At 42.9% G+C, this 12,161-nt stretch overlaps 1 protein-coding gene across 1 annotated transcript in view; it reads left to right on the forward strand.

Annotated features, from left to right (window-relative positions):
* The window catches only part of sox6 (SRY-box transcription factor 6), a 137,629-nt gene that overhangs the window by 45,566 nt on the left and 79,902 nt on the right, over nt 1–12,161 (forward strand). The window contains exons 4-5 of the mRNA XM_073464063.1: nt 1,022–1,262; nt 4,748–4,958. Coding sequence (XP_073320164.1) covers nt 1,022–1,262; nt 4,748–4,958 — 452 coding nt within the window. The remainder of the gene's footprint in view (nt 1–1,021; nt 1,263–4,747; nt 4,959–12,161) is intronic.

Here is a 12,161-nt window from a genome sequence, read left to right on the forward strand (position 1 = left end):
AATAACAGCTAGGGTTAAAAGCACATTAGGAGTTAAATTTGCTACAGCTCCTTCCCTCCACTTCACATCAGTAGGAAGGCCATATTATCCTCTTTTTAATGTAATACCAAATGCATAATTAGATTAGCCGGCACAGTGTTTAATTTCATTCATTGTAGCACACAGCATGAGTGCAGCCTCATTAATTGTGAGAAAAAGCAGAATTGGTTGTATAAATTCTGTGCCCAAAAAAAGAGTTGGGTTGTAAAATCAGGATGGAAGAAAAGAAAAATTAGAATTAACATGAGTTTCCTTTGCACCTGATATTTCAAGTACACTCTTCACTGTAATATTCATGAAAGCATGTGACAGATTTGTGAATTAAGTCCTCCACTGTTAGCTTTTTATTCCTAAGCTGCTTATGTTGGATTTGTTGGCCTCAGGGAACACTGTCACACCGAAATGTTAAATGTAATAATTTCCTAATTTGACTAGTGGGAACAAAAGAGGACGAGGTTGGTTTTTCCTTTGTATTTGACTGCTAAGAAGGGAAATTACCTCACACAAGGGACATGATAGGATGTTTGATAAACAAGAATATTATCACAATGAGAAGAAACCTTGTTTTACATCTCTGTGTATGAGAACTTTATTTTATATCTGGATGGTTGTTCCACTGCCTGGCTGACCTACTGCCCGAGAAACTGTCTTGGGGTTTCGCCCAGGACCCAAGCAGGCACAGATCCAGCCCTAGATCAAGCCATCCATCGGCATTAAACAAAGGATTAGGGACCCCATGGCCCGCTGCAAACTCCACAGACCAGAGCAGCTACAGGCGACAGTCAGGTGGAGCATTCAGTCCACTCAGAATTAACTGCTCAGATCCACAACTTATAATCACAGTTAAGGCCATGACAGTCACTTGTATGCGACTGTTGTCGTCCATAAAATACTCATGGAAACATGACTTCATGCATTGTTGAAAGTCCTTGTGTGATTTCTTTATTTTGACTCTATTCTCTCTTCTATTCTTGCTCTGCAGCAGAGTCATGTCTTCCAAGCAAGCCACGTCTCCTTTCGCCTCTGTAGTTGACGGGGATGATGCCATGAGTCAGGAGCACTTGTCTTGGGAGAAAGAGGAGAGCGCCGAGGCCCACGGCACGCCACAGCTGCCCCTGCACAGTCTGCTCCATGGAAAAACCCATCCTGATGAAATGCAGCCGCTCAGTAGTGTACCGCCAGAGAGCGACTGGGATAGCCTGGTGTCAGCCCAACAGCGCATGGTAAGACATGTCAACATACGACATACATTGCTCACTACTAGGTACCTTAATTTCTGCATCCACCTGCTTTTATGCAGGTGGCTTTTATGCTTTTAGGCTTTTATGCAGGTCGCATTATAAGATACCTTATCATTGGTTGGTGGTGCTGTTGAGGAGGGAATAATGTAATATACCATCTAAAATCTGTTCGCAAAACCAAAAATTTCAGGTTAAACACAGGAACTCAGTTCAACTCAATTCAGTAAATGCCTTCCAGTCAATCGTGTTTGCCAAAATCCTTCCATTTAAACTGTAAACATTTTTCACCATGATTTGGTACCTATGTTGTAAGAATAAAATAAATACTCAAGGCTCAGCAGGCACTCATTGTTCCTGGCTTGTACAAAGAAGCTCAACTAATATTCTATCCCTAGCTCCAGCCTCATGGTTCCCTATTGCTGTGAAACCTATGGGATCTTCATATAGCTCTGCCAAACACTAAACCTTCAGACATTATTAGGTTGAACAGAGGACATCTCCCTTGCATAATGTGAATGGCACATAAAATTGCATCATGTATGATGGAGGGGACATAGCCTTTAACCTGTATTCTTGTTGCTATTAAAGAAATATATCCTGTCCTTGGTGTGTGCAGCCGTTGTTTTTCTTGTTGTGTACAAGCTACATCTGCAGCCAGACCCCGAACGCTGCACAATCTGAGTGTGGAGCTGCTTTGATGTGAGCAGAGTGAAGAAGAACACAGGCGCTTGTGGGCTATAGACATGGGAGGCAGGTGGTTGTCTGTGACAGACGGGTCTGTGGTAAAGAGACCCAGAGGGCCTCTGAAGGGCCTCTGCAGTCGGCCACGGAGACCCTCAACAACTCAGCATTGCAGCACAACGCGCACGCAAACACACACATGGATAGCCTGTGTAGGAGACTGCTCATGATGCTGGGGTGTGTACTGATATTGTAGGTAACTGACAGGCAAAGGACTGGTCAGGTGTTGTCTTCAGGTTGGGCGGGCTACTTTACAAATGTGTTCTGACACACTAATGACCTGTTAAAAAATGTTGTCAGTAACGTAATCAGAGGTATCACAATATTAAAGTAATGTAACTTGATTACTTTCCGTTACCTTTGAATTACCTGAATACCAAACATATGCAAATAAATACTAGAGGAAATAAATATCAATAAGATGACTTTGTTTAATCTTAATAATGAGTATAAGTATTCACACTTGTGTATTCGTTTTCACTCAAGACCAGAGTGATGTTATGTGAGCACATGTGCACGGTTACAGACTAGTATATCATCCTTTATTTTAAAACTGTAATCCTGTTAGTAATCCCCTTTTTAACTGAGGCTATCTGTAATCTAATTATATCTTTTTGTCTGTTACTTCACTGGCACACAGTTAGCTTTTTTAATGTACTTTCTTTTTTTTTTACATGTATTCCGTTACTCCCCAAGCCTGACAGTAACAGGATTTTAGAAAGTTTTATGATATGGGGCTAATAAACACAAAGATGAAGTGCATGAATACCTACAACCAACATTAACATCAAAATTATAAACACTATAAGACAACTAACATTGTTAATATTATTTTGAATAGGTACTATATAAATTAAGTGTCTTACAAAAATGGTGTCAAAAAGGTCAACAACAATATTCAAGTCAAATCAGTCCTAAATAATGGAAGAAAAACTTAGCAAAGCAGGGGAAAAATAAACAAAAACCATAGCAGAGGACACAAAAAACAATCACCACTTGTGATTAAATTATAATATTAAATGCCTTTGTAATTTTTGTTTTTTACAACAGCCTGCATATACTTGTAACATCTTACAACAATCAACACAAGTATCCACTGCAAAGGTTGTTTTATGTCTCAATATTCTGAATGCCAAAGGATGAATGTTTGAGCTTTTATATAACTCATTACTGCCTCCTGTAGTCATTATCTTGTGTAATTAGGACAGTCTCAACTGATAAACTGCACTGTGTTAGGAGTGTAAATGTGTTTAGATTTAATATCGTTAGAAGTTTTAAAGGAACAAGCGCAAAAGGCAAAATGAGCAAAATAGAAAACAGGAAAGATAAAATGGAGGACGACAGGGAGAGAAGAAAAGGGAAAGGCATAAGGTGAAAGGAATGAGAGTGTTGCCTTTGCTGATTACCTGACTCCACTGCTGTGCCATGCGTCTGTGTGGGCTGTGCCCTGAACCTGTGCCAGCTGATTAACCCAGCACTGCTCCACTCCCCTCAAGCACTCTCCACTGTCTCTGCCACACTGCATAATCATCCAACACGGGGCTGGGAGGTGCAGAGTCGGCCGGTAGGTCGTGCCACCCTGGCGCTTGGTACCAGACCACCCTACACACCAGTGCAACTCCGCCTGGAGCCCTACATGCAATGCAAGGATGAGAATTTGGCAGTTTCAACATTCCTGCCCAGTTTACCACATTCCTGATTTTAAAAAAAAATGTAAAAAAAATTAGGATTGTGAGTGGCTCCAGATGTGGTTCTATCATTTAACCCTGCTGTATAACATTCACTTATCACACTTATCACATTCATGTTGATTAAAGCTCACTTTTCTGTGACAGGCGTGCAGTTATGTGCTGGATTCAGATGTGTCTCTTGTTTATTCTCTTCACTGTGGAGGGCCAAAGTTTAAATCAGAGCTAAGTGTTCCCCTGTTAAAGGCTGCGAACTCCTGGCTGCTTAGCTACCTTCTGCTTTCTCAGACTCCACAAACCATAATTAACACCACCTTCTGTCAGACGCAACCCTCAGCCACGGTCTGTGTGCTGACTATACACTCCCATGTGTAGAGTATTCTCTCCTTCTCTCTCTCTCTCTCTCCCGTCAAGCTCTCTCCCATTCTTCTTCCCATTTCCTTCATGTCTCTGTTTGTGCACAGGGAGCACTCAGCCAGTCAGCAAGAGACGGGACCCTTAGTTAAATACTAAACCATACACAGGTGGGACTGAAAAACAACAACAGCCCGAGACAGGACACAGATTTACGACGGCTTGAGGCACTCAGCTGAGAATAGGTCTCCAAGAGAAAATGAACAAATTACACAGCAGTCACCCTAACACAAATGCACACTCAAAAGCAATTTGAGAAATTACAGTTGGGAGGTTTCTCTGTGTAGTGTCTGCAGATGAAAAGTAAAGCCTGAGCACATTATGGATATGCCCTATGAAAGTGTACCTCATCATTTCATCTCAGTTTTTCACTTGTCATGTCTCATTTGCCAGCACAGCTAGCTCTGTTGAAGACGCAGAAGCTTCTGTATGAAAGCCAGAGAAGGAGCCATTTGATACGGCCAAATCGCCCCTGAGCCGCAAAAACCCAGCAATCACCGCATTTGAATGAAAAACTGTCAGAAAGCTCAATGGAGCCCTGACAGAACACAGAAGCACTCTCATCATTTTAATACAAATCCCATCCCTTGTTGCCACCCCTCCCGACTTTTGTTTGTCTTACAGGAATCTGACAGCAATAAAGTATGTTCCCTGTACTCCTTCCGGAACAATTCCACTTCCCCACACAAGCCGGAGGAGGGGGCCCGGGAGCGAAGCGACCTGCTGAGCGGATCAGCGTTTGGAACTCCGGAGCGCCGCAAAGGAAGCCTGGCAGACGTAGTGGACACACTGAAGCAGAAGAAGCTGGAGGAGATGACAAAGACAGAGCAAGACGGTATGACTCCCTGTGTGTGTGTGTGTGTGTGTGTTTTGGGTATGGGCGTAGGAATACCTTTCTCCTCCTAAGTGCGCCTGATCTTCCCAAATGTTCCCTCTTTCTATAAGTTTCTAGCTTACCGACTGTCCGCCTCTTTTCTCTTGTATCTCTCCGTCTCATACACTCATGCGGACACACACAAGCTGGGAATACTGACGTTACAGTGTTTCCAGTTTGTTCTGAACCTCTTCCAATGTGACAAAGACTGTGTGGCAGTGCACCTCAGCGTAAGTGTGGTCCTCTGCGGTGCCAAGGCAAACTCTTTGACTATAAAACTCATAGTGCTGACCTGATGCCAGGAACATTACCTCTTTTTTATTTCGCTACACAGAACACTTTTTCACTCGGCGCAGGTATTCTGCCCACAAACATCCCAAGAACCTCCTCACAGGTTTTTGCTTGATTCATGCCTAATTAATTCATATTATTCAACGCACCATGAAAATTTTAGAGTTTTTGTTTATCCTACAATTACACATGGAGAAAAACAAAATCCTTTTCTGTGATAAGACTGTTAGGTCTATGTCATATCTGCACCCCGTTTCACCCTGCTCAGCTCTCCCTCCCACAGCCTGCAGTCTATCAAGAGTATGGCGGAAAAACAAATATTTGAAAGAGCTGCTGAAACACATCCCCCTTCTTAATTAGGGCTGTAGTAATATAACTACATCCAATCAAATGTTAAACCCCCTTGGGAATGCATGTGTCTCATTTAGTGTCTGGGGAGCTCTTAGCTTAAGCACTTCATCAGACGAATAAATTAGACCTCTGTTAGCCTAAAAATAATTTGCCACTTCTTTTTTAAGTGTTCGTTTGGTGATCTTTGTATCAGAGCGTCACAGATAGGCCACTCGCCGGATAATCATTTAGCCACGTCCCGATATGCGGGCTGATTATTTGTGGTGTTGTTTGGATCATAAAAGACAGAACAATCAATCCTCATTCATCCGAGCACCTGTAATTTGGAGATCATTTAGAAAGCTGAAAAGTTTAGATTAATGAAATGGATCAAAATGACCGACAAAGGTCAAGATGTATGAAATATTAAACACACAAAACATGCTGGTGCGTGCCTGCGCTTTTCACCTTGTACTGAAGCTTTTGTTGATGTGTGACGCTTAATTATTCACACTGTATTCGGTACGTTTTATATTAATTAATGACCACTACAATTGCCAATTTAGCAAACATTTTCAATAAAAATAAATTGAAAGGTAAAATATGAATATCACAATTTCCACTGGCATACATGATACTGCAATACAGTAGATGCATTCGCCTCTGTGAGGAGTTTTCATGTTTTCTCTGAGTTCAGGTGGGTTTCTTCTTTAGTCTGCTTCAACACCTACAGACATGATTATTATGTGTTTTCTTGTCATTGGGCTGATCCCAGGATGCATGGGAATGTCGGCCCACAGCACCGTACAGGACACATTTTGACTCATAAAATAAAGGGGTTCTGCTACTAGTTCTATGTTTTACCATAAGGTAAGAATGTATTTCATGTGTGTCGTTTCTTGCGGGGTTGATTTTCAGGGCAAGAAAGCCGGTGCTCTCTGTAGCAGCGTAGGGCGTTATGATAATGAGCCCCAGCTGGTGAAGGCTGGTTGTTGCAGTAATTTAAATGGTCAAGTGCAGCTTGTAATCCAGAGCCGTATGTTAGCGCAGGGAGGAGAGGGTGCTTTAGAGTGCCATACAGCTGTTTTAATCTCCTGTTAATAATAGAGACTTGGTCTGCCTCATGCGCTGTGCATCATCGCCACCTAAATAAACTCCCTTGTTGGAGGAAATTAGTTTCCGAGCAGGGAACACAGCAGAAGACAAGAGCCTCACAAAGTTCAGTGCGCTGTCCCCAAGCTGCAGGAACTGAGAGATACTCTGTTCTTGAGAGCACTTGAGGAAGCTTCAGCGGTGATGATCAGTGATTACTGTAAAATAGAGGGAGAGGGAGTCTTAGAAAGTGCCAAATGAGAACCTTATGAAAACCTTTGAGAAATCATAATCTTATGTCTTTGTTTATGGAGAGAGACACGGTTGGAAATTGAGAAGGACAGGATTAACCTATTAAAGAACATACAAGAAGCTCGGAGAAGCCATTTGTTGTCTTAATGATGTTGCTAATGTGGCGCAAGCAACAGATGAGCTAAATATATCACTTATCTAAGCATGACAACTGTTGCGTCTAATTCTGCTGCTTTGGTGCCTGCTTGGTCGGGATCACCGACGTCCTCAGAGACTCTTCACCATCTGCTGCCATTCTTCTCCAGGCTTCCTTGTCTGCACCAGATAGGTCATTGTCCTGATGGACTGAGGATGAACGCAGTGACCTCACTTGTAGAGGGAAAACAAATGGCCTGTGGTAGACTTTTTATGGAACGTGATATTCCACTTAAAGCTTCACTGGTCGAAGCTTGGGGTTGGAAAGCTTCCTTGCCATGGTATAGTTGACTGTATTTATTAGCTATACATTAGCTTTTCATGTGTGATGTTTTATGTTGCACATTCATTGAAGCCTGATATTCCATCTTTTCAGTGTAAATTAAAGGTGTCTTTTCTAGAAGAGACAGTACCTGAGCAAATATGTTGTCTTATTTCACTAAAACTGTCTCCATTCAAAGAAAATTATTGTTCAGTTTCCTTCATTGACCATGATGCCTTACAAACATTAAAACAATAGAGGCGGTCTCAGTATTATAGGTATCACTCCTTCATTCTTCCATCTCTATATATTTGTACCCTTTCACCCTCTCCATCCTTCCACCCTTCCTTTCCATTTCTGGTCCTTAAAGTGCTTTAAGTGCTTGTGACTGTGCTAATGAATGAAAATGTCCTCCTAGCAGCAAGCAGCACATTTAGCTGAATAGTCACCTTTGCTGTAAAAGCTCTATTAGGCCCAGTTGCCAGCAGGGCTAACGATTGTGCCCCATGTTTATTTACTAGGTATTGTAAATGCATTATTTATGGAAAGGTCTCCAGACAGCACTTGTCAAGAGTTAAAAATGTCAGTATAAAGTATTAGGGGGAAAAAGAAAAATAGCCACCATTATAAAAAACCAAGGTGACCTTGATTTGATTCACATGCAATTAGAACAGTTTTATATAATGCACTAAAGTATGAATCAATACTGTACAAGTCAACACAGAAATACTTTGTGTGTTGAGGCTTTATGATCGTCCCCAAGACAAGGACGGGTAATTGGCTTTAAGCTTCCTTTCTTGGCTTTTAGGGATTTTCCTGGGCTCCATGTCCTCTTGTTGAGTCCTTGCCAGTGAAACCAGCACAGAATTGGATGCAGCTATGTATCTTTTTTCATCTTTGTGTTATTGAGTGGTATGCAGAGGCAGAGTCTCAGTCTTTCTTCTTTCACATGTAAAGAAACAAAGAGGGCTAGATGCACTCAACCCAACATGTTTTTAGTTGAGCTGCGTAAAAAATACCTATCTACCATTCAGTATTACAGTTTATTTTCTGGTTGAATCAACCTTTCTCAACCATTTCACCATTGTTGAATACAATAGCTCTGGTATCCAGAATCACAGCACACTGTTATGGCTCTGTTCCCTGGATGCTGTTGAGAAACAGTGCTGCACGCGATCCAATCCAGCCAGTGAACAGGTGTGGTGTGAGGACATTTGACACAGCTGTTAGACTGACAGTGGAGACTTTTCATGTATAACCCTTAGCTATAATCTATAAATATCAATAATCTAACCATTTTCCAGCTTTCATTCAATAGAAAGCAGACACACAGACACATTCAAAGGGTAATTCCACCAATTTAACACATTTCAGTGTGTTTACAGGTCTCGGGGAGAACTACTGCATATATAAGAATAAGTAGCATGAAGCCTTTTGTGGCTCCAGAGGAAGCTGCACGTGATCTGATAAATTCCCTCCAGTGATGTCACTCAGTGGCTAAGTTGCATTGTGGGTAATGTAGACACTAGGTTTTGAAAAGCAGCCTACTGGTCTACATTGCACTCCTATAACACTTTTGGACTCATTATGGACAGTTTAAAACAAATGATCAAAATCGATACAGCAGATCCAGAGATATCACATTTTTAATTGTTTTATTTTCTTGCTAATCAAAACCTGACTCTTACATTACCCAAAATGCAATGTAGCTATTTATTGACATCACTGCTGGTTCAATTTATCCCCCCAAGACCTGTGAACACACTTTATCGGTAAAATTGGTGGAATTACTCTTTAAGTACAAAGAAAAAAAAACTGAAAAAGGATGCCTTATATAGCTTTTTCAGAACAGAGTCGATACAGTAGGTGCTTGAGCAGAATACTCAACTGGAGCCCAGTCAAGCTGTGACCCCTTTCTAATCTCATGTAGAATGATATTTATTGCCACTGAGAAAATAGTTCTCTTATTACAGCAGCAGGTAACCAAGCCATTGCTTGTGGCATAAAACAGCACAACATGGTGTGCCACTGAACTAATTGTGTTCAGGGATCAGGGTCACGTGTGTACTGTATGTGTTCCTGTGTTATCACTTATTCTTCCTTTCCCTCTGCCTTTATCACCTCTCCTCTATTTGTAAGTGTAATCCCCCCGACGGGCTTGTGTATTATCACTGTATAATGACTGTGCAGTAGGTTGAGTGTGGGGGAGTGATCAGCATTGTGTGCGTAGCCCCAGGTCATTATCCTCTATTACAACAGGCCATGTAATGAGATTCAGGGATGGGTGAAAGCTTTGGAAGAGAATAGGATCAGCTCTAAGCCTGTGGTCTGATTAGCACTGATGAACTCTTGACTCTGTTGTAACACTGTCCCCCGTTAGTGTCGCAGCCCCTGCTGACTCCAGGCGGAGGCTTGCTGGAAATTGGATGCAGGTGCTTAATAGCGCCGACAGATTTATCTTTTGGAAATGTATCTAGTTTAAAGTTAGCATTAAAAAAGATTTAGAAAAGATTTTCTTAAGGTATATCGCTGTACGTGTAATGCAGCCTGTATTATACATTACCTCCCTCCCCCCAAACAGACTGATGCACTTTCTCCCCTCCTCTTTTACTTCCCTCCCATCTCCCCTCTCCTCTCATCCCAGCTGCCATGTCATCTGGTTCTGCTTTATCCCACCTAATTAATAGGAATCTTTGTTATAATGATCTGAGCATGAGCCTCTGACTCTATGCATATGCAATGAGGGCTTGAAATCCAGTTGCCTTGGTTGCTGATTTTGAGGCAATCTTCACACACATAGCTCTTCGCTGTCTCTGAGTGGAGCAGCATCCTACCGGACGATGTGAAGCCGGGACCCTCCTGGCAGGACACACACAGGCCAAACATCAGTCAAGCACCAGCATTTCTCCTGTGCGGCGTGTTCCCACCTCCTTTTAATAATCTTTTCTTTATACTGTCAACATGGTTTCAGCAGGCTACTTATCTTGATGCAAGTAATCTATTTGATCAAATAGCCAATATAGTTTTGTGTGTGTGTGCATGCCTGCATATACTGTACGTGTCAGTGTGGGCCATCCTGTGTGTCTGTGTGTGTGTGTGTGTTCTCTCTTGGCCTGTGGCGTGGTGCACCAGCCCAGCGGAGCAGTGCTCTGGTCTGTCACTTTTGTTTGAATAGGTAATGTAGATCTGTTCAGGCTGAAGAGACATGAGCTGGAATCGCTTGTTAGGACACATGATCAAAAGCGGCTCTCTGCTCTCTGCCAATCAACCCTCTTGTCACCCTGTGAAGCAGACGTTAAATAGATTTTTCGGCTGTATGCCGCAGGCAGCCTGCCAGCCTGACATGTGAACTTTCGCAAAAAAGATACCCTGCCCCTCACTCCTCCCTAATCTCACTTTCCCTTCCTCTTCTTTCTTGTCCAGTTTTTGCCTCTTTTCCCTTCCTTTTTCTCTCCCCTTTCCTGCTACCTTCTTGTCAACCTTACCTGATCCAGATCAACACTTTCCCTCCTCCTAAATTTTTGTCTCCCACCCCATCTAACTCTCCAGTGACAAAGTTGCTCCTCTGCCAGGCTGAGATCAGAGCCCACAGCTAAATGGAGTGGCTGTATGAAGGGAAGAGGGAGCACAGAGTGCCTGGTCCTCTCCTGAATTATGTATTTACTATCTGTTCCAAAACAGAGCCCTCACATAACACCAGCACGTCCCCACAGGACGACGGGGGCCGACACAGGTTTCACTTTACACAAGCTAAGATACAGATTTTGTTGCCACTTTCAAAACGGGAACCCTTTCTGCTGTCTTGGTCATTCAGATGACAAAACAAGCAGCTGCTTCTTCAATGTGCCATTCTTTGCATTCAAGATCACCTTCCCCACTTCTCATATTCCGATTAGTCAACAGTAGCAACTGCTGTGGAGCATTCCAGGGGCCATCTTCCCGGGTTTCAGCTGTTGAGCGTGTCCCCCTGCACCCATGCAGCACAAAACTCCCATTGTGATCCTGGCTTACTGGCTGCACAGGAACCCCTTGATAGGAGGAAACGGGTGTCTCTGAGAGACAAATCACAGCCAGGGTTGCACAGAGGCTCGCTTGTCTTTGCATACTCACACACCCTCACGCTGGCTATAGGTATGTCTCGTTAGTGATGTCACAGCTTGTGCATTTAGAGAAATAGTTAGATATTTATATTTGCTGTTAAATCTTGCTGAAAAAACAATAGACTTGCCTCAGGGCTGTGCTGCGTGTAGGCGATTAAATCAGCAGCAGTTTGTAATGGCCTGTCTGTTTTATGTGACACCGCAGTATTTGAAGGGGAACAGAGATGGTGAAACGCTGACACATAAGAAGGCAGAAGCCATTAATGCTTCTATATCTGTCATTGGGTCGTGAAGCCAAGAATTGGGAAATGTGACTAAAAGGATCATAAAGAGGGACATGCACAGACAAACTTCATATAGTCAGGACAGAGGAGGGGGGAGGGGCGGAGGCGGTCAGAAATAAGAACAGAGGCTATTCCACAATGGGATGGGGTGCAGAGGGAGGGCACATGTGTCCTGCTGTGTGTGTGTGTGTGTGTGTGTGTGTGTGTGTGTGTGTGTGTGTGTGTGTGTGTGTGTGTGCGTGCCGTAGCGTTACACTGGGAGACTTGTGTGCCAGCTCAGTATCACTGTCCTAGCTGTGGCATTCAGCTCCCAAGCATTCTCCACACATAACTTGACAAAAGAGCCGGTGTCATCTGA

Source organism: Pagrus major, chromosome 4 (genome assembly GCF_040436345.1).
Source record: "Pagrus major chromosome 4, Pma_NU_1.0".
NCBI classification, from domain to species: domain Eukaryota; kingdom Metazoa; phylum Chordata; class Actinopteri; order Spariformes; family Sparidae; genus Pagrus; species Pagrus major.